Source organism: Oncorhynchus kisutch, linkage group LG19 (genome assembly GCF_002021735.2).
Source record: "Oncorhynchus kisutch isolate 150728-3 linkage group LG19, Okis_V2, whole genome shotgun sequence".
Taxonomy (NCBI): domain Eukaryota; kingdom Metazoa; phylum Chordata; class Actinopteri; order Salmoniformes; family Salmonidae; genus Oncorhynchus; species Oncorhynchus kisutch.
The window spans coordinates 28,540,116-28,563,507 of record NC_034192.2 but is presented as its reverse complement, the minus strand read 5'-3'; the positions used below and the strand labels follow the sequence as shown (position 1 = coordinate 28,563,507).

At 44.6% G+C, this 23,392-nt stretch overlaps 1 protein-coding gene across 1 annotated transcript in view; it reads left to right on the top strand.

Annotated features, from left to right (window-relative positions):
• LOC109910099 (slit homolog 3 protein-like) overlaps positions 1–23,392 on the top strand; it is a gene marked incomplete in the record, with an annotated part of 181,675 nt that overhangs the window by 6,911 nt on the left and 151,372 nt on the right. The window contains 3 exon segments of the mRNA XM_031798315.1: positions 10,334–10,405; positions 13,156–13,227; positions 15,593–15,664. Coding sequence (XP_031654175.1) covers positions 10,334–10,405; positions 13,156–13,227; positions 15,593–15,664 — 216 coding nt within the window.

Here is a 23,392-nt window from a genome sequence, read left to right as displayed (position 1 = left end):
GAAAATATTTATACTTTTACTTTTGATACTTGAGTATATTTAGAGCCAAATACTTTTACTCAAGTAGTATTTTACTCTGTAACTTTCTATTAAGGTATCTATACTTTTACTCATGTATGACAAGTGAGTACTTTTTCCACCACTGTCAGACACCCATGCATACCCCACAAGACATGCCACCAGAGGTCTAGTCACAGTCCCCAAGTCCAGAACAGACAGTGGGAGGCACACAGTACTACATAGAGCCTTAACTATATAGAACTCTATTCCACGTCAACTCAGGCAAGCAGTAAAATAAAATTGGAGGTGAGTGGAAATGCCAACCGGATGCATCAGATTCATACATCCAGTGAAACATATGGCTCATTGTTCTATCTGTCTCTTTACTTTACCTAGCTAGCACAACAGCTAGCTAGCGAATCATGCTAACTATTTAGGTAACGTTAGCAAGCTAGCTAAACATGTGTCTATGGGCTGTATGCGATTATGGAGAGTGAATTAAGCTGTTTCTTTGACAGCTTGCTTGGTAGTTATCTAGCTGTGGCCATCTGGCTAGTATCAACAAGAGCTTTCTACAACAATAGCAACATTAATGCAGCTAGCTAGCTAAGGTTGACTAGATCATAAAGCAACACACACGGACATGCATTGCCACCTTCTGGTCTGGAGTATTTTAACAAGGCTGAGTGGCTGACGACTTCAAGGTCTTTGCTGTTTGAACACAAAATAAAGATTGACGGCAGACTCTCTGTTCAGGTGCTGAGTACTGTCGGAAGGCAAGCGTTTGACAATCCTACTGGTGTGTCTAAGGTATTAGATGACCAGTTGAACTGTCTGATAATGAGTTGAAGTTGCCAGGCAGCCAGCAGCTGGCACTGCCAGCAGGCTCAGCTAGCGTTAGCCTTCTGGGAAATATCAGCCGTCCACCTTATAAAAAAATCACCCGGCATGGAAAATATTTGGAGATGCTTTATTTCAGCCAGCACTTAAAAGGCCAGAACTGGCAGAGAGAAGGAGCAAACTTTTTGCAGATTGTTGAGAAAGTGGTCCAAGTCACGAATGATGTCCTTGAATAGGTAAGTCCAAAATGTAGGGACACAGAAGTCCATAACTCGTCCAAGTGTGTGTCATGCTTTAATGCAAGACTGGATTGGATCGTCTGTAAGAGTCTGTGAGCCTGGGGGCCATTTTAGGTTAACAAGGCCCGTCTTTTGTTGTTGGAGTTCTGTCACCAAAGCAACACATCAAGGCCATTTGCTTTGTCCCCTCAGACCATCATTTATATTCTCAGCTCTCGCTCAACTTAGCTGCATGTGAAACAGTGTTTATCCCAATCTAAGAAATATGGATAACTCTCTGCATGTTTCGGTGTCTTTGTCACTGTGATGTAAGGGCCCTAAACACTACGTTTCAGCTAGCAACCCAGTAAACAATGTATGGAGCCAGGAATCACTGCATGCTTTCTGTGCTGTGCTGTGAGTTGATCAGAATGTGACTGTATGTGGCGTCTAGATCTGGGGGTAATGTTCTCAAAGAGGCAGGATGTCCAGGCAGTGACATGTGAAGTTTCTGTTTAATGGTGTTTGAACAACCCTCTCCATAGCGCTATACTGGAGCGCTGGGGGTCTGGTTAAACTGCTCGCCTTACTCCTTACTTTGACAGCGTTCACGAGAGAATCTTGTGATTTATTTGTGTGTTTTATCACTGTCCCCGCTTGTTTAAATCTCTGGCAGTGTACCTCATTATTTTCCTCTGTTTGTGTGTTGGCTGCTTTCTTCTCTTCCTCCTTGGCTTCTTCCACATCTTCCTTGGTTTACATATGCTGTGTGTCTCCTGCACCTCAAGCCCTGGGTTGCTCCGGCGTCTGTCAGATCGAGTTTCACACAGAAGCGTTAAAAGTGGCCCTGTCACCTCTGAAGTCCGCCGTACAGATGTAATCTAAGGAGTCATGTACTTGTACAAACTGCAAACACTGACTCAGGTATGCTGGGATGTTCGAGCTGCCTGCCTGTCTGTCATGCCTTGAAAATAAACGATTGTGAAAGTAAACAGTGGCAATGAGAAAAAAATAGAAATCATTTTTGTCGGCTGTGCATAGTCTGAAGTGGGTGTCCTTCAGCTGGGAACTCATCCAGGCAGTGCGGTACAGAAAATATTTAGAAAACAAAAGTCCCAGTGAAATGTAACCTATCCCACTAACGCTGCCTCATAAACAATGGAAAATGGCACAGATTGTTGCTGTCATCTTCTTTGGTCATCTTTGTTCACCGAGCGAATAGCGTTAACATTCCATGGCTGAGTCATTGTCAGGCCAGTGATGAAGTGGTGTCTGTTATTTTTGTAAATACAGAGCAGTTCTTCGTCTGAAATGTGATGTGGCATATGTTAGGATTTAGGAAGTACTATGTGAGCATGACCGCTAGGTTACAGTGAGCTCCAAAAGTATTGGGAGTGTGACATTTTTTGTTGTTGTTTTGGCTCTGTACTCCAGCACTTTGGATTTGAAATGATACAATGGGGTTAAAGTGCATACCGTCAGCTTTAATTTGAGGGTATTTTCATCCATATCGGGTGAACCGTTTAGAAATTACAGCTCTTTTTGTACCCCCCCCCTTCATTTTAAGACAACTGAACTTGTTTATTAAAAGTTTAGTGTTTGGTCCCATATTCTTAGCATGCAATGATTACATCAAGCTTGTGGCTCTACAAACTTGTTGGATGCATTTGTTGTTTGTTTTGGTTGTGTTTCAGATTATTTTGTGCCCAATAGAAATTGTAAATAATGTATTGTGACATTTTGGAGTCAATTTTATTGTAAATAAGAATATAATATATTTCTAAACACTTCTACATTAATTTGGATGTTACCATGATTACGGATAGTCCTGAATGAATCGTGAATAATGATGAGTGAGAAAGTTACAGAAGCACAAATATCCTACCCCCACATATCCCCTATTGAAATGGTGTCTTGGGGGTAGGATATTTGTGCGTCCATCTTTCTCACTCATCATTATTCACGATTCATTCAGTACTATCCGTAATCATGATAGCATCCACATTAATGTAAAAGTGTTTGGAAACGTATTCTAAAATGGGGGGACTATGTACAAAAAGTCCTGTAATTTTTAAACGGTTCACCCAGTATGGATGAAAATATCCTCAAATGAAAGCTGACTTTAACCTCATAGTCATTGTATCATTTTAAATCCATAGTGCTAGAGTACAGAGCCAAAACATTTTTTTTATTTTTTTTTACAGTACCAATACTTTGAGCTCATTGTATATCTCCTTTCCCATCTTTTTGTGTGTGTGACTCCTCCCTGAATGTATTGAGAGTGGTCAGAGTCCTGTTTATTTGCAGTAATGGTGACGGTGTACAATTATTATCATTACATGTAGCTAGCTACCTGTAGTTTAAATATGTTTGCCAGGCTCAAGTGATCCATGAACTATGCCTGTACACACGCTATTAGGGTGACCACATGTCCCGGATAATGTGGAATAGTCCCACATTTTGGCACCTAGGCCAATGTCATATCGTCAACCAATCACATTTGTAAAATCCTTTTGGTCTAAATTCCAAATATGAATGTACTGTAAGACTACCTGACCTGTGAATGTCCCGCAATTATCATCCCTTTGTCACATAATTTGGGTATTTTAAATGTGGTCACCCTGCATGTTATGTTGGTGTCTATGATAATGTGTTTTGAAGGGGCACTCTCCACAGAGATGCCAGGGTTGATTTGTCGCCCTAGGAATGCAGTAGCATTGGTGTACAGTGGCTTGCGAAAGTGTTCACCCCCAGTTTTCCTATTTTGTTGCCTTACAACCTGGAATTAAACTTGATTTTTGGGGGGGGGTTTGTATCATTTGATTTACACAACATCCCTACAACTTTGAAGATGCAAAATATTTTTTATTGTGAAACAAACAAGAAATAAGACAAAAAAACTGAAAACTTGAGCATGCATAGCTATTCATCCCCCCCAAAGTCAATATTTTGTAGAGCCACCTTTTGCAGCAATTACAGCTGCAATTTTCTTGGGGTATGTCTCTATAAACTTGGCACATCTAGCCACTGGGATTTTTGCCCATTCTTCAAGGCATAACTGCTACAGATCCTTCAAGTTGGATGGGTTCCGCTGGTGTACAGCAATCTTTAAGCCATACCATAGATTCTCTATTGGATTGAGGTCTGGGCTTTGACTAGGCCATTCCAAAACATTTAAACGTTTCCCTTTAAATCACTCGAGTGTTGCTTTAGCAGTATGCTTAGGGTCATTGTCCTGCTGGAAGGTGAACCTCCGTCCCAGTCTTAAATCTCTGGAAGACTGAAACAGGTTTCCCTCAAGAATTTCCCTGTATTTAGCGCCATCCATCATTCCTTAAATTCTGAGCAGTTTCCCAGGCCCTGCTGATGTAAATGATGCTACCACCACCATGCTTCACTGTGGGGATTGTATTCTCGGGGAGATGAGAGGTGTTGAATTTGCGCCAGACATAGTGTTTTCCTTGATGGCCAAAAAGCTACATTTTAGTCTCATCTGACCAGAATACCTTCTTCCATATGTTTGGGGAGTCTCCCACATGCCTTTTGGCGAACACCAAATGTGTTTGCTAATTTTTTTCTTTAAGCAATGGCTTTTTTTCTGGCCTTTCTTCCGTAAAGCCCAGCTCTGTGGAGTGTACGGCTTAAAGTGGTCCTATGGACAGATGCTCCAATCTCCACTGTGAGGCTTTGCAGCTCCTTCTGTGTTATCTTTGGTCTCTTTGTTGCCTCTCTGATTAATGACCTCCTTGCCTGGTCCGTGAGTTTTGGTGGGGGGCCCTATCTTGGCAGGTTTGGAGAGCTCCTTGGTCTTCATGGTGCCACTTGCTTGGTGGTGCCCCTTGCTTAGTGGTGTTGCAGACTCTGGGGCCTTTCAGAACAGGTGTATATATACTGAGATCATGTGACAGATCATGTGACACTTAGATTGCACACAGGTGGACTGTTTTTAACAAATTATGTGACTTCTGAAGGTAATTGGTTGCACCAGATCTTATTTAGGGGCTTCATAGCAAAGGGTGTGAATAGATATGCACCCACCACTTTTCAGTTTTACATTAAAAAAAAATATTTGTTCATTTAAAAAAAAAATCACTTCACCAATTTTGACTATTTTGTGTCTGTCCATTACCTGAAATCCAAATAAAAATCAATTTAAATGACAGGTTATTATGCAATGAAAAACGCCAAGGGGGGTGAATTATTTTGCAAGGCACTGAATGTGTTGCATCCAGACCCTTGTGGAGGAGATGAAAGGAAGGCAGAAAGAGAATATTTGATTCCTCAGACTCGTGATTGAGTTACAAACCTCCCTATTTGATCTGTCACAAGTGGAAATGAAGTGGCTTTCCAACAGGAAAACACACAGGACTGGGAAGAGGGAAGAGCTTGAATGTGCTGGAAAAAAAGGGAGGACTGCGGTTGGGAGGGAAGGAGGGAGCAATGGGCCACGTTCCACCCTGGAAACCACCAATATCCCGATAAAGAGCCTTAGAAAAGCATTGCATCAGCTGCAGTAAAGTCTCAAATGTCTTGTAGTTTGTGTGTGATCTGGAAATATTTGTGATGGTAGCCATCATTCAATGGCCTGTGCAGATCTGTGTAGTTAGATACATCAGTGAACATTCCAGCCGAGAACATGATAACTTTCAAACGCCTGCTATGTTAATTGCAGATCTCACATTACTTGTAAACTGTTCCGTGTAATATGGTCATGTAAGTGCTCGAGGAAGGAATGTTCTCATCAGTTCTGTCCACATTCATCCTAATACAATGTAAATGAAAGACATTATAATGTTCTATCAAATGAAATGGCCGCTTACCTACACACAACAGCAACAACAGCAAGTATTCAGACCCCTTCACTTTTTCCACATTTGGAAATGTGTAGCACGTTATGTTACAGCCTCCGTTTACACACAATACCACACAATGACAAAGCAAAAACAGGTTTTTATATATATTTTGCAAATGTATAAAGAAGCAAAAACTAAATATCTTAATTACATAAGTATTCAAACCGTTTGCAATAGACTCAAAATTGAGCTCAGGTGCATCCTGTTTCCATTGATCATCCTGGTGATGTTTCTACAACTTGAGGTCACATAGTTGACAATACATGTCAGAGCAAAACCAAGCCATGAGGTCGAAGGAATTTTCCATAGAGATCCGAGACAGGATTGTGTCGAGGCACAGATCTGGGGAAGGGTCCCAAAAAATGTCTGTAGCATTGAAGGTCCGCAAAAACACAATGGCCTCCATCATTCTTAAATGGAAGAAGTTTGGAACCACCAAGACTCTTCCTAGAGCTGGCCAAACTGAGCAATCGGGGGAGAAGGGCCTTGGTCAGGGAGGTGACCAAGAACCCAATGGCCACTCTGAGAGAGCTCCAGAATTCCTCTGTGGACATGGGAGTACCTTCCAGAAAGACAACCATCTCTGCAGCACTCCACCAATAAGGTATTTATGGTAGAGTGGCCAAACGGAAGCCACTTTTCAGTAAAAGGCACGTGGCTGCCCACTTGGAGTTTGCCAAAAAGCACCTAAAGGTCTCTCAGGCCATGAGAAAGAAGATTCGCTACGGTGAAACTTGGTGGTGGCAAGATAATCGGAGCATAGTACAGAGAGATTCTTGAGGAAAAACCTGCTCCAGAGAGCTCAGGACCTCAGACTGGGGTGAAGGTTCACCTTCCAACAGGACAACGACCTTTCCACTAGATGTTGGAACATTACTGCGGGGACTTGCTTCCATTCAGCCACAAGAGCATTAGTGAGGTCGAGCACTGATGTTGGGAGATTAGGCCTGGCTCGCAGTTGGCGTTCCAATTCATCCCAAAGGTGTTCGATAGGTTTAAGGTCTGGGCTCTACGCAGGCCAGTGAAGTTCTTTCACACCGATCTCGACAAACTATATGTGTATGGACCTTGCTTTGTGCACGGTGGCATTGTCATGCTGAAACAGGATAGGGCCTTCCCCAAACTGTTGCCTCAAGATGGAAGCACAGAATTTCCTAGAATGTCATTGTATATTGTAGCGTTAAGATTTCTTTCACTTGAAATAAGGGGCCTGGCCCAAACCACAAAAAACAGCTCCGTTATTCCTCCTCCACCAAGCTTTACAGTTGACACTATGCACTCAGGCAGGTAGCGTTCTCCTGGTATCTGCCAAACCCAGATGTGTCAGTCAGCCAGATGTTGAAGCATGTTTCATCACTCCAGAGAACGCGTTTCCACTGAAACCCATTTCATGAAGCTCCCGACTAACAGTTCTTGTGCTGACGTTGCTTCCAGAGGCAGTTTTGAACTCAGTAGTTATTGTTGCAACCAAGGACAGATGATTTTTACCCTCTAGCAGGAGTGGGCAATTCCAGTCCTCGAGGGCCTGATTGGTGTCACAATTTTGCCCAAGCCCCAGCTAACACACCAGATTCCAATAATCGCCTAATCATGATCTTCAGTTTAGAATGCAATTTGATTAATCAGCTGTGTTTGTTAGGGATGGAGAAAAGGTGTCACACCAATCAGGCCCCCGAGGACTGGAGTTGCCCACCCCAGCACTATGCGTTTCAACACTCAGCGATTTAGTTCTGTGAGCTTGTGTGGCCTACCACTTCATGGCTGAACCGTTGTTGCTCCTAGACGTTTCCACTTCACAATAACAGCACTTACTGTTGACCGGGGCAGCTCTAGCAGAGCAGAAATTTGACGAACTGTCTTGTTGGAAAGGTGACGCCCTACTGTATGACAATGCTACGTTGAAAGTCACTGAGCCCTTCAGTAAGGCCATTCTACTGCCAATGTCTATGGAGATTGCATGTCTGTGTGCTCAATTGTATACACCTTTCAGCAACGCGTCGGGCTGAACCGGCCGAATCCACTAATTTGAAGGGGTGTCCACATACTTTTGTATATATGGTGTAGTTCTGAGCATGAGAGGAGTAACTCAATGAAGATTCGGAACATGGTTTAGAGGCTTTAGAGAAGGAAGTGGAGCATACCTGCTGTGGCCTGGTCTTCCATCTGCTGTGGAAGACCAGGCGACTTCAGCTTCAAGGAAAATAACAGGAGATTACAGCAGGAAGCACATTGTGAAGCAAAGTGTAAGATGGAGAAAAGAGAGATCGTTTATGTGTTTTTGTAAAAATTCTTCTCCCATGGATTTGAAGGGGCTTTGGGGGCCTTTTCGTTACGTGTCACCCGATATGTCATTTGTGCAACATAATGTTCCTGGGCCAAAATAAATGTGTTTTCTTGTCCGGTCGGTCGATGCATCAATAAAGTGCTCTTGTAAGTGATTTTGCCCGAGGTAAAGTAAAACACTCTGTCAGCTTCTGTGCCAGACTAGTTGGTTCAGTGGTTTAAAGGCCTTGAGTGGGTGGGGTGGCCTGGGGGTGGGCATTGTGAGGCCCTGAACACCTGCTGTTTGGATTGCCACCTTATCCCTCACACAAATGAAAACATACAATGGGCAGCAGGGTGCACAAAAGCCACTTGTCGATTGCTGACCCCTACCAGATCACTTAAAGGAGCGTTCTAAAAGCCTGTTTAATTGACTTCTTTGAGTAGCGATGCCTGATTATTTTCCCTGGTGAAACATGTTTTCCACGATGTAACAGTTACTGGGAACAGTGAAGGATAGAGATAAGAGAAGAGAGATTGTAGTGCGAGGGAGGATGAACGCTGGGTTAGAGAAGGGGAGCGAGATAGTGCTGTGTGGGACCGAGAGGCAGGGCGAGAGAGAGAGGGTGAGTGAGGGACAGAGAGTTGAGGGTCAGAATGAGAAGTTGAAAGAGTGAGAGTAAGGGACAGGAGGGCGATAGAAAAAGTAGCGAGAGTGAGAGATGGAACAAAAGAGCGTGTGAGAGAGAGCAGAGAGAGGGGGAGAGTGAAGAGCAGAGAGAAGAGCAGGGAGAGGGGGAGAGTGAAGAGTAGAGAGAAGAGCAGGGAGAGGGGAGAGTGAAGAGCAGAGAGAAGAGCAGGGAGAGGGGGAGAGTGAAGAGCAGAGAGAAGAGCAGGGAGAGGGTGAGAGAGGAGAGCAGAGAGAGGGTGAGAGAGAAGAGCAGAGAGAGGGTGATAGTGAAGAGCAGAGAGAAGAGCAGGGAGAGGGGGAGAGTGAAGTGCAGAGAGAAGATCAGGGAGAGGGGGAGAGTGAAGAGCAGAGAGAAGAGCAGGGAGAGGGTGAGAGAGGAGAGCAGAGAGAGTGTGAGAGAGAAGAGCAGGGAGAGTGTGAGAGAGAAGAGCAGAGAGAGGGTGAGAGAGAAGAGCAGAGAGAGGGTGAGAGAGAAGAGTAGAGGGCAAGAGTGAGGAATGGGAGGGTGACTTCACCAGCAGTCAGGCCCCTGTCCTCTCTAAGGCCACAATATGGCTCCCATTAGAGCTCTTTATGTGCAGAGCTGGGGAAGTCTTTTGAAATCCAATATGCCTTTAAATCAGATTTATAAATGTTTATTTATATTATGAGAAACATACACTGAGCCCCACGTCAGGAGACCCGTGTGTGTGTGTGTGTGCGTGTGTGTGTGTGTGTGTGCGTGTGTGTGTGTGTGTGTGTGTGTGTGTGTGTGTGCGTGTTAGCGATGGGATAGAAGAGCGAAACAGTTACATATCGCAATATTCTTTTTGGAAAATATATCGATATTTGACTTCAAATATTGATTTAGAAAATGTTTTAAATAGTACTGTAGGTAGCGTTACCTAGCGCTAGTCAGGTGTACCTGCGGCAAAACACTTTGTAATCCTATAGCTTGTTCTCCATCTTCTTTTGAAGTAGTGAGCCAACATATTTCCCTGACTGATCCAAACTAATTTCCTCACACTCTCTCTCTTGTCTCTCTGCAGTAGACATATAGTGAGCAATATGTTTGGAACATCAAATCACAATAAAATATGAGCAGAGTGTCCTGGATGGCTCCTCTTTGCCCAGTAAGGTAGTCAGGTACAAGTCTCTGGGATGAAAGGACTTGGCCCCTGGTGTCTTAGGTAGGGGCCACAAGGCAGAGAGAGACTGAAGAGAAGGTGCTCTTCTCCACACCTCAGGGGCAATCTTCCACAGCGTGAAGGACACCCAGCACACCACCTCACAGCCACCGTGCCCCACCATCATCTCCACAGATCAGAGCAGTGTGCTGCTTGGGCCGCGGCCAGGGAACCTCTGCATTACCATCCCATGTTCACCAGCGTGGATAGAGAACTGATAGACTGACCCTGATTATGATGATGTGTGATTATCGTTCTAACATCTCTCTCTCTCTCTCTCTCTCTCTCTCTCTCTCCTTTCAGGGACTTGGACAGGAATAACATCACCAGGATCACTAAAGTTGACTTTTCTGGCATCAAGAACCTGCGAGTTCTGTAAGCATTCTCTCCGTCCTTCACAAATAAGCATGATAATAAGACCAAATTTGATATAATGTTGATATACACTGAGGGTACAAAACATTAATAATATTGAGATGCACCCCCCACCCCCCAATGTTGACTCCAATGCATCCCACAGTTGTGACAAGTTGACTGGATGTCCTTTAGGTGGTGGACCATTCTTGATACACACGGGAAACTGAGGGTGAAAAACCTATTACCATGCCCCGTTCAAAGGCACTTAAATCTTTCGTCTTGCCCATTCACCGTCTGAATGACGCTCAATCCATGTCTCAATTGTCTCAAGGTTTAAAAATCCATGTCTCAATTGTCTCAAGGTTTAAAAATCCATGTCTCAATTGTCTCAAGGTTTAAAAATCCATGTCTCAATTGTCTCAAGGTTTAGAAATCCATGTCTCAATTGTCTCAAGGTTTAAAAATCCATGTCTCAATTGTCTCAAGGGTTACAAATCCATGTCTCAATTGTTTCAAGGTTTAAAAATCCATGTCTCAATTGTCTCACTGCATAAAAATCCTAACTAAATTTGGACTTACCCAGGTTGCTTTGTTTAATGCATTTGTGTCACTAAGGGAGAAACATTGGTTATAGTCATTAGGAAAGAAACAGATTATAGTGATTAAGTAAGTCATTTTGAATTTACTATGTTTATGTTTAACCTATAAGTAGCTGTCTAAAATCCCACGATTACGAGCCATTGGAAATAACTAAGCAAATGGAAATGTGGAATCATGGAAGCAAATTGTCATAATTGCACAATATTTACAAGGTCAAAAAGCATAGCGTTGGTACGTTTTACCTGGCTAATGACATGCAGTAAAACCCAACTGTAGTATAACTTCCCTCCAACTCCTCTCACGGCTATCACAATGATGATACACAAAGGAAAGTATTTGACACTCATCGGTTTGGAGTTGCACCGATTGACTCGACGGGCTCCTTCCTCCCCTCTCTTGCCCCGAAGAGAGAGCTTGAGCACGTGTGACCGCGTGCTGAGCTAATGACTGTAATCTAACGACGTCTTGGTGCTGTTTACCTCCTGAACAAGGGCGTGTAAAAGGATGGCGTGGAGACAGAAATAACCGGCAATCGAAAGCGCCCAAGGAGTGGTAATAAGCAGGGTCTGTCCTGCAGTACTGTCAGCCGGGTCGGCTACCTTTTTTCTTTATGTGGTTCATGATTAACAGCAGTCAGCCAGTGACATTTCCCTCCTCCAAACCATGTGGATGTAGAGGTCTTGGGAACGACATCTGAGTACACACACACACCCACACACATACATTTAAGGGATTCCCTTGGTCCCTTCGTTTTGGGCTGATGAGCACATTACTGTAGGTCCTTTTTCACTGCTGGCTTGCCCCTCATGATAGTGTAGTTGCTGGCCTATGTCCCATATGGATAATGGACCACATAAACTATATGAAAACAATACTATTATACTACACGATACACACAACCCCATCTGAACCCCATCTGGTGGGTTCAGAGAATATTTACTTAAATGTCGATAAATAAACCAGCGAGAGTTTGATCCCTCGTTTGTGGGAACCGGATTTATATATCAGATCATCATCCAAGGTATAGGATTCGTCTTTTATCAACCAAATAAGGCAATTATTTTGGGCTAAACATTTTGGTCTTTGCCTAACTAGCTCCATCTGAGACCAATCCACGGGTATTAGAGCTGCTGGCTTTTGGCTAGGCCAATGGGTTAGTCTGGAAACCTGCGGTATTCTTCACAAATTGCCTCTGAATATTTCTCTTATGATGAGGCCAACTGTGTCATCTCCCCCTGACAAACGGATATGACAAAAACATGTATTAATAGCAGTAAAGCAGTCACATGTATAAACATTTGCTTAAAAGACAATTTATAACCGAGAGCCTCCTGCCAAAAGACCGGAATTCCACATGAGAAGCGTAGAATGTTTTCTGTCTCGCGTTTCCACTTTCTGCTTATGGCCTTGGTTGTATCAAGCCGCCATGAGTATCAGTCACTCTGCGATTCATGTGCTTCTCATATATGTCACTCCAAATTGGCCCTAATATCCAGAGACACAAATATAAACAGCATATCCATGGAGATGGAGATGTTCTGCCTTTGTAAGGCATCTGGAAAACCTTAGGGATCCTGAAACATGACATGATGTTCCCAGAGTAGAGGGTAGACACTCGACAGGCTAAAGTAAGGAATACCCATTTAGACCTCAAAGGAAAACCCTGCAGTTATAGTACATGGTCTTGTTTCTAAAAGGAGTACATTGTATTGCTTTGAAAAGGAGTACATGGTCTTGCTTTGAAAAGGAGTACATGGCCTTGCTTCTAAAAGGAGTACATTGTATTGCTTTGAAAAGGAGTACACGGTGTTGCTTTGAAAAGGAGTACATGGTCTTGCTTCTAAAAGGAGTACACGGTGTTGCTTTGAAAAGGAGTACATGGTCTTGCTTCTAAAAGGAGTACATTGTATTGCTTTGAAAAGGAGTACATGGTCTTGTTTCTAAAAGGAGTACATTGTATTGCTTTGAAAAGGAGTACATGGTCTTGTTTCTAAAAGGAGTACACGGTGTTGCTTTGAAAAGGAGTACATGGTCTTGCTTCTAAAAGGAGTACATTGTATTGCTTTGAAAAGGAGTACATGGCCTTGCTTCTAAAAGGAGTTCTGTAGCTTTACCCCATGTTGCGTTTAACCCATGATTTATAATGTTGTCTCCCTCTTTTCTGTCAGGCACCTAGAGGACAACCAGATCACAGTGATTGAGAGGGGGGCGTTCCAGGACCTCAAACAGCTAGAGAGACTGTAAGTATCCCTAGACGACCTCACTTCCCTACCCAGCAGCCACTGCAGCAGACTGACACCCTCTAGAATCTTTTCACCCCTAATACCACGTTTGGGTATTTACACTGTTTCTGTGTGCTTAAGTGTGTGTGTGTTTGTTATCTGTGTGCGTTGCGTGCGTGTGTGTGTGTGTATACCATATATGACCTCTCAGAAGCACTCAAAAAGGCATATTTAGGTAAGGATGATATAGATTACCTACATTTAAAAGTCAAGGTGGGTGACTCTCTCACCTGCTCCTTGACATGGTTGAATCATACCTCCACATCACTCCTGAGTGTGAACATTAACACTCTGACGTGAAACTGACTACTCGGTCAAAACAACATGGAGGGAACTGCTTCTGATGTCCAAGTCAATAACCTAGACATTTGGCTTACTAACCTTGTCTGTGTCATTGGGTTCTTTTTCGGTCTGGAAGTAGCTGGCTCACCACACACTAGTAACTAAACCAAACCCATCCATGCCAGGCTTGCCAGCCATGACGATGGTCCAAGTCCGCCTGTCGAATGTGCGTCAGTACCTGGGCAGACCATCTCCCAGATCTCTCAGCCAAGTCCCCTTTCTGTCACAGCCTCTTCCTATCCTGCCAGGAACTCACTCTGCCTGGATGTTATTCTGCCGGCCCATCCGCTTTTCACACCGCTCTGGAATTTTGCAGTATTCTGGCATTCCTGCCCCCGTCATCCCCTTCTGACCCTGGTATGGGTCTGGATACGGCTGGGAAGGAACCAGGGTCTGAGTGAAGGGTCCTATGTCCGCAGACTACGCACTGACACTCCTGCCCTGTTGACTGGAGCCCATGTGTGACTTGGGCGGTCAGGGTGCTGTTTGTATGGCACGGGCGCGCGCAGTGCACACATAGACCTCTCGCTTTATGACCCTGGCTCTTGGACAGGTGTGCGTTAGTACCGCGGTGTAACGTGACAGGGATCACACTGACAGAGATCGTAGACAGGGCCATGGGAACATATCTCCAGTCATGTTGTCTCTCTCTCTCTCTCTCTGAGGGAAATGTATGTCAGTAGAGTAAAGGAATGGGGTGAGGGAGTTGACCTTTGCTGAAATGGAGCTAAGGAATCCATGGAGGAAAGTATCAAAACAGATCTGATTTACTTCGATTAGATCAAAGTCAGTGCTGTCAAGTGGTACATTAAATATGTCTTATAGGAGTATTCCAGGCTTGACAACGTATGTGACAGTTGATCTTCTCCCTAATGTTGTGTTCCTCATTGAGGTCAGGTCAGAGATTGAGGCCTTTGCTTTGAGCTATTATGATTTGTGGCGTAACAGCATGGAAAGTAGATATGCTAGCTGGCTAGGTGTTAGGTAAGCCTTTAGTCTCTCCATCCGGCTGTGCAGGCCAGGGATGGATGAGGACAGAGGGAGACAGAGGGAGAGTGATCAAGCTCTGAGGGCTTCTTTCATGACATCCTGAGAACCTCCCCCGTCTTCCTCCACATACCTCAGCTGTGCCCTGTGACCCCCTGTCTCAGAGAAAGGCTTTGGTGCCATGATAAGGCCTAGCATCCGGAACCCCATCCCCCCCCATGTTAGCCTGTAGAGGCTCACCACAGTGATAATGGCCTTTAAAGGCTTCAGATGACTTCAGAGCCTGATAACCTATGCCCATCTTCATAGGAAGTCACCCGCTTTAGCCCATCTGTGAACTCTTGACCCAGGGCGCTGCCATTGGCTTATCCCAGTCTTCCTGTTCCGCGAAAAAAGGGTCATCCCCCTTCGGAGGTTCTAATCTGATTGATTGATTGGAGCGTCTGTGTGTCGTTTACATTTCGCCGGCCTTCTCATCGATCTCTGTTCTCTGCTGTACCACAACACAATGGTGCTTGATGTTGCCGTATGTTTCAGCCCTCAAATGTTCCCTAAGTCTGTCTCTCTGTGTCTCTCTCACACTACACTACACACCAACAACAGCCCAAACTGTACTCTATTCATTTCACATAGTTAAATGTCTGAATGCCTCATCAAACAGCGCTTATTTGACCAGACTGATGCTTTCGCCCTTCCCTTGCGCTCTCTCTCCTCTCCCCCTCTCTCTCTCTCTCCCTCTCTCTCTCTCTCTCTCCCTCTCTTTCTCTCTTTCTATCTCTCTCTTTCTCTTTCTCTCCTCTCCCCCCTCTCTCCCTCTCCCTCTCTCTCTCCCTCTCTCTCTCTCTCCCTCTCTCTCTCTCTCCCTCCTCTCCCCCTATCTCTCTCCTCTCCCCCTCTCTCTTCCTCTCCCTCTCTCTCCCTCTCCCTCTCTCTCCTCTCCCCCTCTCTCTCCCTCTCTCTCTCTCTCTCTCTCTCTCCCTCTCTCTCTCTCCAGGCGTCTGAACCGGAACAAGCTGCAGGTTCTCCCAGAGCTGCTGTTCCAGTCCACACCCAAGCTTGGCCGCCTGTAAGTCACAACGCTACTTCTCTTTTGATATCTGATCGCCGGGAAACAAAGTCAACTTCCCCACTGTTTTAATTTCAATCATTGTCTCGGATGGGTGTTTCCGCTCAAATATTTAGCTTCCCATACAGTTTGAAGAGGAGAGGAGGTTTGCGGTCAGTGCAGGGACAGTCACCATGTTATTATTCTTTAACCCCCCCCAGATGTTGGGCTTTTATTTGGGTTGAGGATCCCTGCTAGGTGTAAGGTGACACAGCCCGGCTCTGTACTCCTGTGCTTGAGGTGAAGGTGTGCTAGGGGGAATGTTTTCCTGGGACCGGAGGGGGTAACTGCAGAATTTTTATTCCCGAATATCCATTTCGCCGAGCCCTTTGAATGCATGGCCTGGTCACACCGCAGCCGTTAGCTTTGCTGTCAGGGAGGACTAGAGCCGGTCCTCAGAGAAACACTCGTACTCAGGTTCGCCCTGTGTGGAACCGACAACCGGCCCTGAACTTTACTAGTGTTTACTTTGGGGCAGCGTTGGGGCTCTATTAACTTGGGTTTAGTGTTTTTTGTTTTTTTTCTACTGTGAAATGTTTCCATTAGGAAAACAGAGAGATTGGAACTGCCAAATAATATGTTAATCTCTTTCAAAATTGTCTTTGTTCCCTTCATTGTTTTTGGAGATTACTCCAGAGATGAATTCACAGCCTATTTGTTCACACTGTGCGGCTCCATGTAGCGGTGATGACTTGATCCACGTTTGACGACAGCAGTCATGGCTCTGTTTAAAGAAACGAGACTCTCCGCTGCCAATTCAACAGCAGTTTGTGTTTCTCCTCTGGGCTATCGATGCTGTCTCAGAAACACTTGTTGAGAATGACAGTTTCATTTCCTCTCCTCCCTATGCTGCTCCACCATAAAAGCATTATTGGCAATGAATTTAGGAATTTTTTTTGTATTTATTTATCAGAGGTTAATAAGGCATTCTTTACAATCCCAGACAGTTTCTAAGGAGTGGAAAGAATGGACAATGTGAATAGTGTAAATCTCTCTGTTTCTTATCCTTTTCCCATCAGCATATTTAAATTATAGTGTCTGAAGTTTCCCCCAAAGTTGGTTCGAGTTCTTTATCCGGTGACGTTTTGCTATGTCTAAACTATCCTGTAATGAAGGCTCTCCTAATCTGGTCGGAGAGAGAGGTGGTTTTACGAGGGGTTCATGACCTCTCCCTGTCATACTTGGTTATTATCTGTTATGGTAGTGTGATATGAATTGCCTAACCCCTAACCCTGGTATTAAAGACCCTGCTCGGGCCGGCCAGGCTGAGGCAGCTGTAGAAAGCATACGCAGCGCATCACAGTCCAACAGGTTTATTTGATGTGAGTCTTGCCCTCGCCCTTCGCACTAGCCAGCGTTCCAGGAAACATTTTGCTGCTTTGGGTCAGGTCAGAGAAAGGTATTGGTTGCATCCATTAACTTAGCTGCAAGAGTCAAGACCGAGGGAGAGGAAGTGAAAAGAAACGAAACATGGTCTGTCCCGTCGGTCCGGGGGACTTTGATGTGAATGTGCCATCATGCAAACAAATGCATAATAGATGAGCTGGAGACAGGGGTGACCGAGCAGACTGCCTCACAGCTACATCCACAGGCAGGCTCAGGTATTGGCTGATGGGGCCATGCACAGTGAGGGTTGTGGTGGTGGTGGTGGTGGTGGGGTAGGAGGGCTGGAGCCTGGTGCCCCAGAGTTGGTGGAGGTTAGGGTTGGGGGAGGGAGGCTACCCTGGGCCTGGCCTGGGTCGGTGGGATGGATCATGGATCATGGATGATCATGATGGAGCCACTGGGCTGCTGGCTGGGGCGTTTGTGGTCAGCGCTCCCTGTGCAGGCCCACTCTGCTTGGAAGGAATGCGGTTAGAGTTACAGGGCTGAGACTGCAGCTCCGCTCTGCAGAGCACTGTCTGTGTGGGCCAAGGAAGCAGGGGCCTCTCTCTCTCTCTCTCTCTCTCTCTCTCTCTCTCTCTCTCTCTCTCTCTCTCTCTCTCTCTCTCGCTCTCTCTCTGCAAGGATAGCTCTCTATCTAGCAGGGGATTTCTGTCCCTCTCTTTCTATTTCTCTCTGCTCTATATCTCTATCCTCCTCTTCCTCCTATTCACTGACTGCCCCTCTAGACGTCTTCAACCTGATGGCTAATGGAAAGCAAATTAAGAATTAGAGGGAGGCCATGGAGATGCCTGCTCCTGTTTATTAATGGTGACTGGGATGAGGCCCCCCCGTATTAACTCCACTTCCTCCTGACTGGCTGGTCGGTCGTCAGGCCCCCGTGTTGTGGTGTTTGAATGCAGGATATTTCAGCCAGCAATACCCATGGGACTCAACCACTCCCTGCCAAAGGCTTGCTCAGGTTGTATGTGATTGGTGCGCATGGAGGGCGTAATGCACAATGTTTTCTTAACCCCACCCCTCTAGTCAATTGAGAGTCCTCCCTTCAATCTTGGTGAGCAATTATCCATTAGTGAGTAGAGTAGTTAGCCTGTCTGAATGCTATGGCCAGCAGTGTAGTGGTGGTAACTCACTGTGATTGATTCTGCCAGAAGAAGAAGTAGTTAGATGCCTGCTCGGTGCTAGAGTCTGGGCATGGGCCAGCTACATCCCCACTCATCCCCACACATACTCCCAACCACCCCCCTCTCCCCCCCAGCCCCTTCCAAACTCTGCTATCGTTTGCCCACAGTTTGTTATCGTGTCAGGAATCGTTCTGCTGTTTTCCCATCACTTTGGCTCCAGTTCCAGTTTGTTTAGTTTTCACGGGGCTCCATATTTGCTAGAAACAAATAACTCTCCTGCACATTTTGTTTCTCACGCCTGTTGGACGAGGACTGATTTAGCGAACACACAGAAGCAGCAGATTGAGCATTTTCCTAGTCTTCTTCTCTGTGTTAAAGCACGGTGCTTTACAACCAAGGCCTGCAGATCAGACATGCATGTAGGCTACTGTAGCACCCCGTATCAGTGTTTCTCTTTAAAGCTCTTAAGCTGGCAAACTGGCTGTGTGGCTGTGTACTGCCTGACCACAATGCTCCTCCTGCCTCCGATATCTGCCTAATAATTCAATACGTCCCGAATGCATAAACCATGGAGCCCTGGCACGCAGCTCAGCCATTGGGCCCTCTGATTGTTTTCAGAGAAATGAAGCTCTCCCAGAATGCAAGCCAAATGTCTTCCAAAATAGGGCTGCACTCAGCCAGTTTCTGGAGGCCAGACAGCTTTGTGATTTACTCCAAAGACATATTTAGATAAATACAAGCTACAAAGACATTGGAGCTCTGCTTCTGAGCCAATGAGAACCGGACGGGGCACAGCTTGTTGGTAGATACAAAACGTTTTGTTTTGTTTAGTTTAGTTTATTAGGATCTCCATTAGCTACTACACATGCAGCAGCTACTCTACCTGGGGCCCACATAAAACATACAAATAACATGACAAAGTACAGAACAGTTATAGCCAAGAACAACATAAGATATTTTTTACTTTGAATTTAATGTAATAATAATAAATATGACTTATATATTGGAAAGAGACAACAAAAATACTATTTACACACTTTTCATATATACAGTGCCTTCAGAAAGTATTCAGACCCCTTGACTTTTTCCAGCCTTATTCCAAAAAAGTATTACATTGGTTTACTAATCAATCTACACACAATAGCCCATAATGACAAAGACATTTTTGAAAATGTATATATTTTTTAAGTCATTAATAAACATGTTTAATTTCCATGTGTACTAGGAAGCTAAAAGTGCCCCAGGCCTTGAAAAATAAACAATTCAACTGATGGAAAGTATGAGGGGATATCGGTGAACAAATGCCACGGTCAAGGCTATGAGAGTGCAATGAGTGGAGCTTGCTCAGGTGGTCAAAGGCACTTATCAATCCGAGAGCCTAATACTTCCTTAGGTAGTTCTTTATGAGTTTTAGTTTAGAAAACGATCTCTCCGCAGAAGCGACAGGTACAGGGATGGTAAAAACAGCTTGGTTGCCGTAGATACATCAGGGAAGCTAGGCAGAAGGGAGGGGTGCTTCATATAGAGCAGTTCTGTGACATCCTTACTTGAGCCTTTCGTTGTCTTTAATTGCCGGCATCAACACGTTACAGAAAGCTATGAACTGTACAGGAAGCTCTGGGGACAGGCCGTCGATATACTGTACAGCTAATAAATTGGCAGATGCAAACAGATGATCATCTTTAGCGGGCAACAGTTTTTGAGGGCTTGAACCAAAAAAAAGAGGTTTACGATTTCCTTCATGCTGGTGAACTGGCTTTTGAGTTGTTTGGTTGCAGTATGAACAGTCCCTGGTCTCTGGTATATCTTCACTAAGTGTATATCATTCCCACGCTAAGTTTAAATGGTGTGTATCCCAATGGACATATAATTCACAACGTCTCAGGAAAGACTGTCTGGGTTGGCAATACTCAGTATAGGAAACAGTTGGGCCTGCAACCTGGACCTACAGGCCGTGGTGAATACATTTACACACAATAAAGGAGGACTCCAAGAGACCAAGGGAGTCTCTCAAGTTGGATTTCATTGAATTGACCTTGAATATCGCAGGCCATTTGTGTAGGCTATTAGCCAGACAAAAACCCGCTGAGCAAAACAATAAATAGTGGCTGAATTTATCCTCAAGCTGACTACTTTTCCCCCTCATTGTTAGGCTATTTGATGTGTCATTTTTATAAACAGTTTATAAATGGCAGCTAAATCTGGTATATAGCTATAGATAGTACACTGCATAATGAAACAATCCCTAGTAAGCTAGTGTTTTGAGGGTGGACTGACTGTAATAATTGGCATTAATAGAATGGTTTTATGCACAACAAATGTCTATCCAAGCTCGGAGAGAGCGCTACGACGGCTCATGTCATGCAGGTTCAGGCGGCCTATATAGGGCCGTTGCATAATCAACTAAATCTATTGGTAGCTGATTAGTATGTTGTTGCATCAGAAATACATTTTACAATTTGACATGTCTGAATTTCCAACTTTAATTACTGAACAAGTAATGACATTATTGTCACCAGCCAGCAGCCTAATAATGGCTGCTTTGTGACACCGTGTACAGCAGGTGTCTGCAGGTTTTCACTCATCTCTTGTACATGATTGATGAATTAAGGTCACTAATTAGTAAAGAACTCTCCTTACCTGGTTGTCTAGGTCTTATTTGAAAGGGAAAAATCCCAAAACCTGCAGACACTAGGCCCTCCATGGAGTCAGTTTGACACCCCTGGGGCACAGCTTTGTGAAGCGTTAGGCTTAACATGAGAAAATGACGACCAAATAGGCCTAGGCATAAACATTTATCAATTAGTTAAAACATTGCTGTACATGCCCTGGCACCACAGAAAGCCTACCATCGATGTGAAAGGCATGCAGCTGTATAGACATGTTGCAATTCCAGCACCATGGACAGCGATTGGCAGTCTATACTTTGTGAGTGGCTGTCTGGCTGACACATTCAATTTTTATTTTATTTTAAGAGGGGGGGGGGGGGGGGGGGCAAACGCCAACCTTGCAGGGGGTCCAGAGAAACTGCGTTACACCAGTGCACCACACACATATTCTCCAGGTACTGACAGTTTGCACTTGGTGGCCTATAGCAGCCCCCAAAAAGAAGAGGCTTCAGATGAGGCAGGTGAAGCTGTAACCACAGCACTTCTACTTCATTTGCCTCTCTGAGCTTTACAGAAATATGGCTCTGAATATATACAGAAACACCTCCCCCGTAGACATTCCTGTCTTTTCTATAGATAATAAATCCTTGTATTCTTACTGCTCTATCATCAAAGGTGCTGTCTAAGTGAGCCTGGTCTAAGTGAGCCTGGTCTAAGTGAGCCTGGTCTAAGTGAGCCTGGTCTAAGTGAGCCTGGTCTAAGTGAGCCTGGTCTAAGTGAGCCTGGTCTAAGTGAGCCTCTAAGTGAGCCTCTAATAATATTATCTAAGATGAGCAAATTACTAATCTCATGAACTTTGTTTCTGAGGCTACATATATTTACATGAGTTAACTTTAACCCTTTACTGGGTCACTTATCGAAATGAGAACTCATAATGATAATTGGTTGCTTTTCCAAAAATGTATTTCTGCTAATAACAAAGAAAGAATTCATGTATTTATTTTAGCAGATTATGTTCAGCAGATGCCTTGTCTGGTTTATCTCCGCTGCAGCAGGGTGCTCTATTCTCCATTCCACTTCTGCATAGTTGTCTTGCTGGACTGTTGCAGGGGTTCGCTGTCCTGTCGGCATGGGAGGCAGTGACGTTTTGTAGTTGTGTTTTTGGTTAGTATGCAGTGTTCTGAGTGGGAGCTGTTGGCTTGGTGGGCGGTCCCACGGGACAAGATCAAACAGTGAAACTTAATATAGCCAATTATGCTCCAATGGGAGATCTGTCAATTACTGCTCTCTGTCTCTGTCTCTCTGCCGCCCCCCCCTGCTGTTTCCAGTCCGAGACGATATGTCATTGCCAGTAGGTACTTAACCTTGTCAAGTATCTGGAAATTCGAAGCGCAATCTAGGCAGGTCGAACACAGACCCAAAGCAATTCCCACTGGGGGATGCTGCTTGCATGATCGTTTTTGTTTCTGCTGACAGAAGGAATGAATAAATGGTGAATTCTGGCATCCCAACAGCTTTGTCTCACCTCAGCATTTATCGACCCTGCGAGGAGCGGAGGAAGGAATGTTTGCCGGGGGAACTTTATTCGGATTGTGTTTGTGTGCACGCGCTCTGGCAGCCAACATGTCTTTATGTTCCCCGGCAGCAACACCTTACCACTCGAAAGTTACCAGCTAGAGGGTGAGAGGCTATGAAATGTTGTCGGGAGTTGGCTGTCTATTTTATAGAGCAAATAATGTATATGTATGTGGTGTGTACTAAAATAGCAAAGAAACATGTGGTAGCAATTGAGTGTCCAAATAAAGGTGAGGAAACATGCAATAGGAGGTAGCTTTTAAACTCCATATTTTGTTACTGTTAATACCTTCCCTTGACTTATTTGAGTTTTGTAAGCTACAGGCTATGGATGAGCTTTCTTAGCAGCCAACAGCACTCACACAATGTTTGTTTAATCACAATTAAGGTTTACATGTGAAGCGTAATTAAAAACAGCTGTGTCTTTGGAAACTTGGACCGGGAAGAACTGAGATATCCTCCGTGTCACGAGCAGAATAGAAAGGACCTTTTGTTGACTGCTTTTCTTACCGAGCAGAGGAAAAATAATCAACCCTGTTTTGAATTGTAGCTTTATTTTTCTTGAGGGGCTTTTAAAACCTGGCTGCTCGGGTCCGGGTTTTTTAAGCACACAATTGTTATGTTTCCTCATAAGATATTCAAGACAGATTGAAAAGATTAAGATATACAGTACAAAAGTATGTGGACACCTGCTCGTCCAACATCTCATTCCAAAATCATGGGCATTAATATGGAGTTGGTCCTTCCCTTTGCTGCTATAACAGCCTCCACTCTTCTGGGATGGCTTTCCATTAGATGTTGGAACATTTCTGCGGGGACTTGCTTCCATTCAGCCACGAGCATTAGTGAGGTAGGGCACTGATGTTGGTCGATTAGGCCTGGCTCGCAGTCTGCATTCTAATTCATCCCAAAGGTGTTCGATGGGGTTGAGGTCAGTGCTCTGTGCAGGCCAGTCAAGTTCTTCCACACCGATCTTGTTAAACCATTTTCACTTTGTG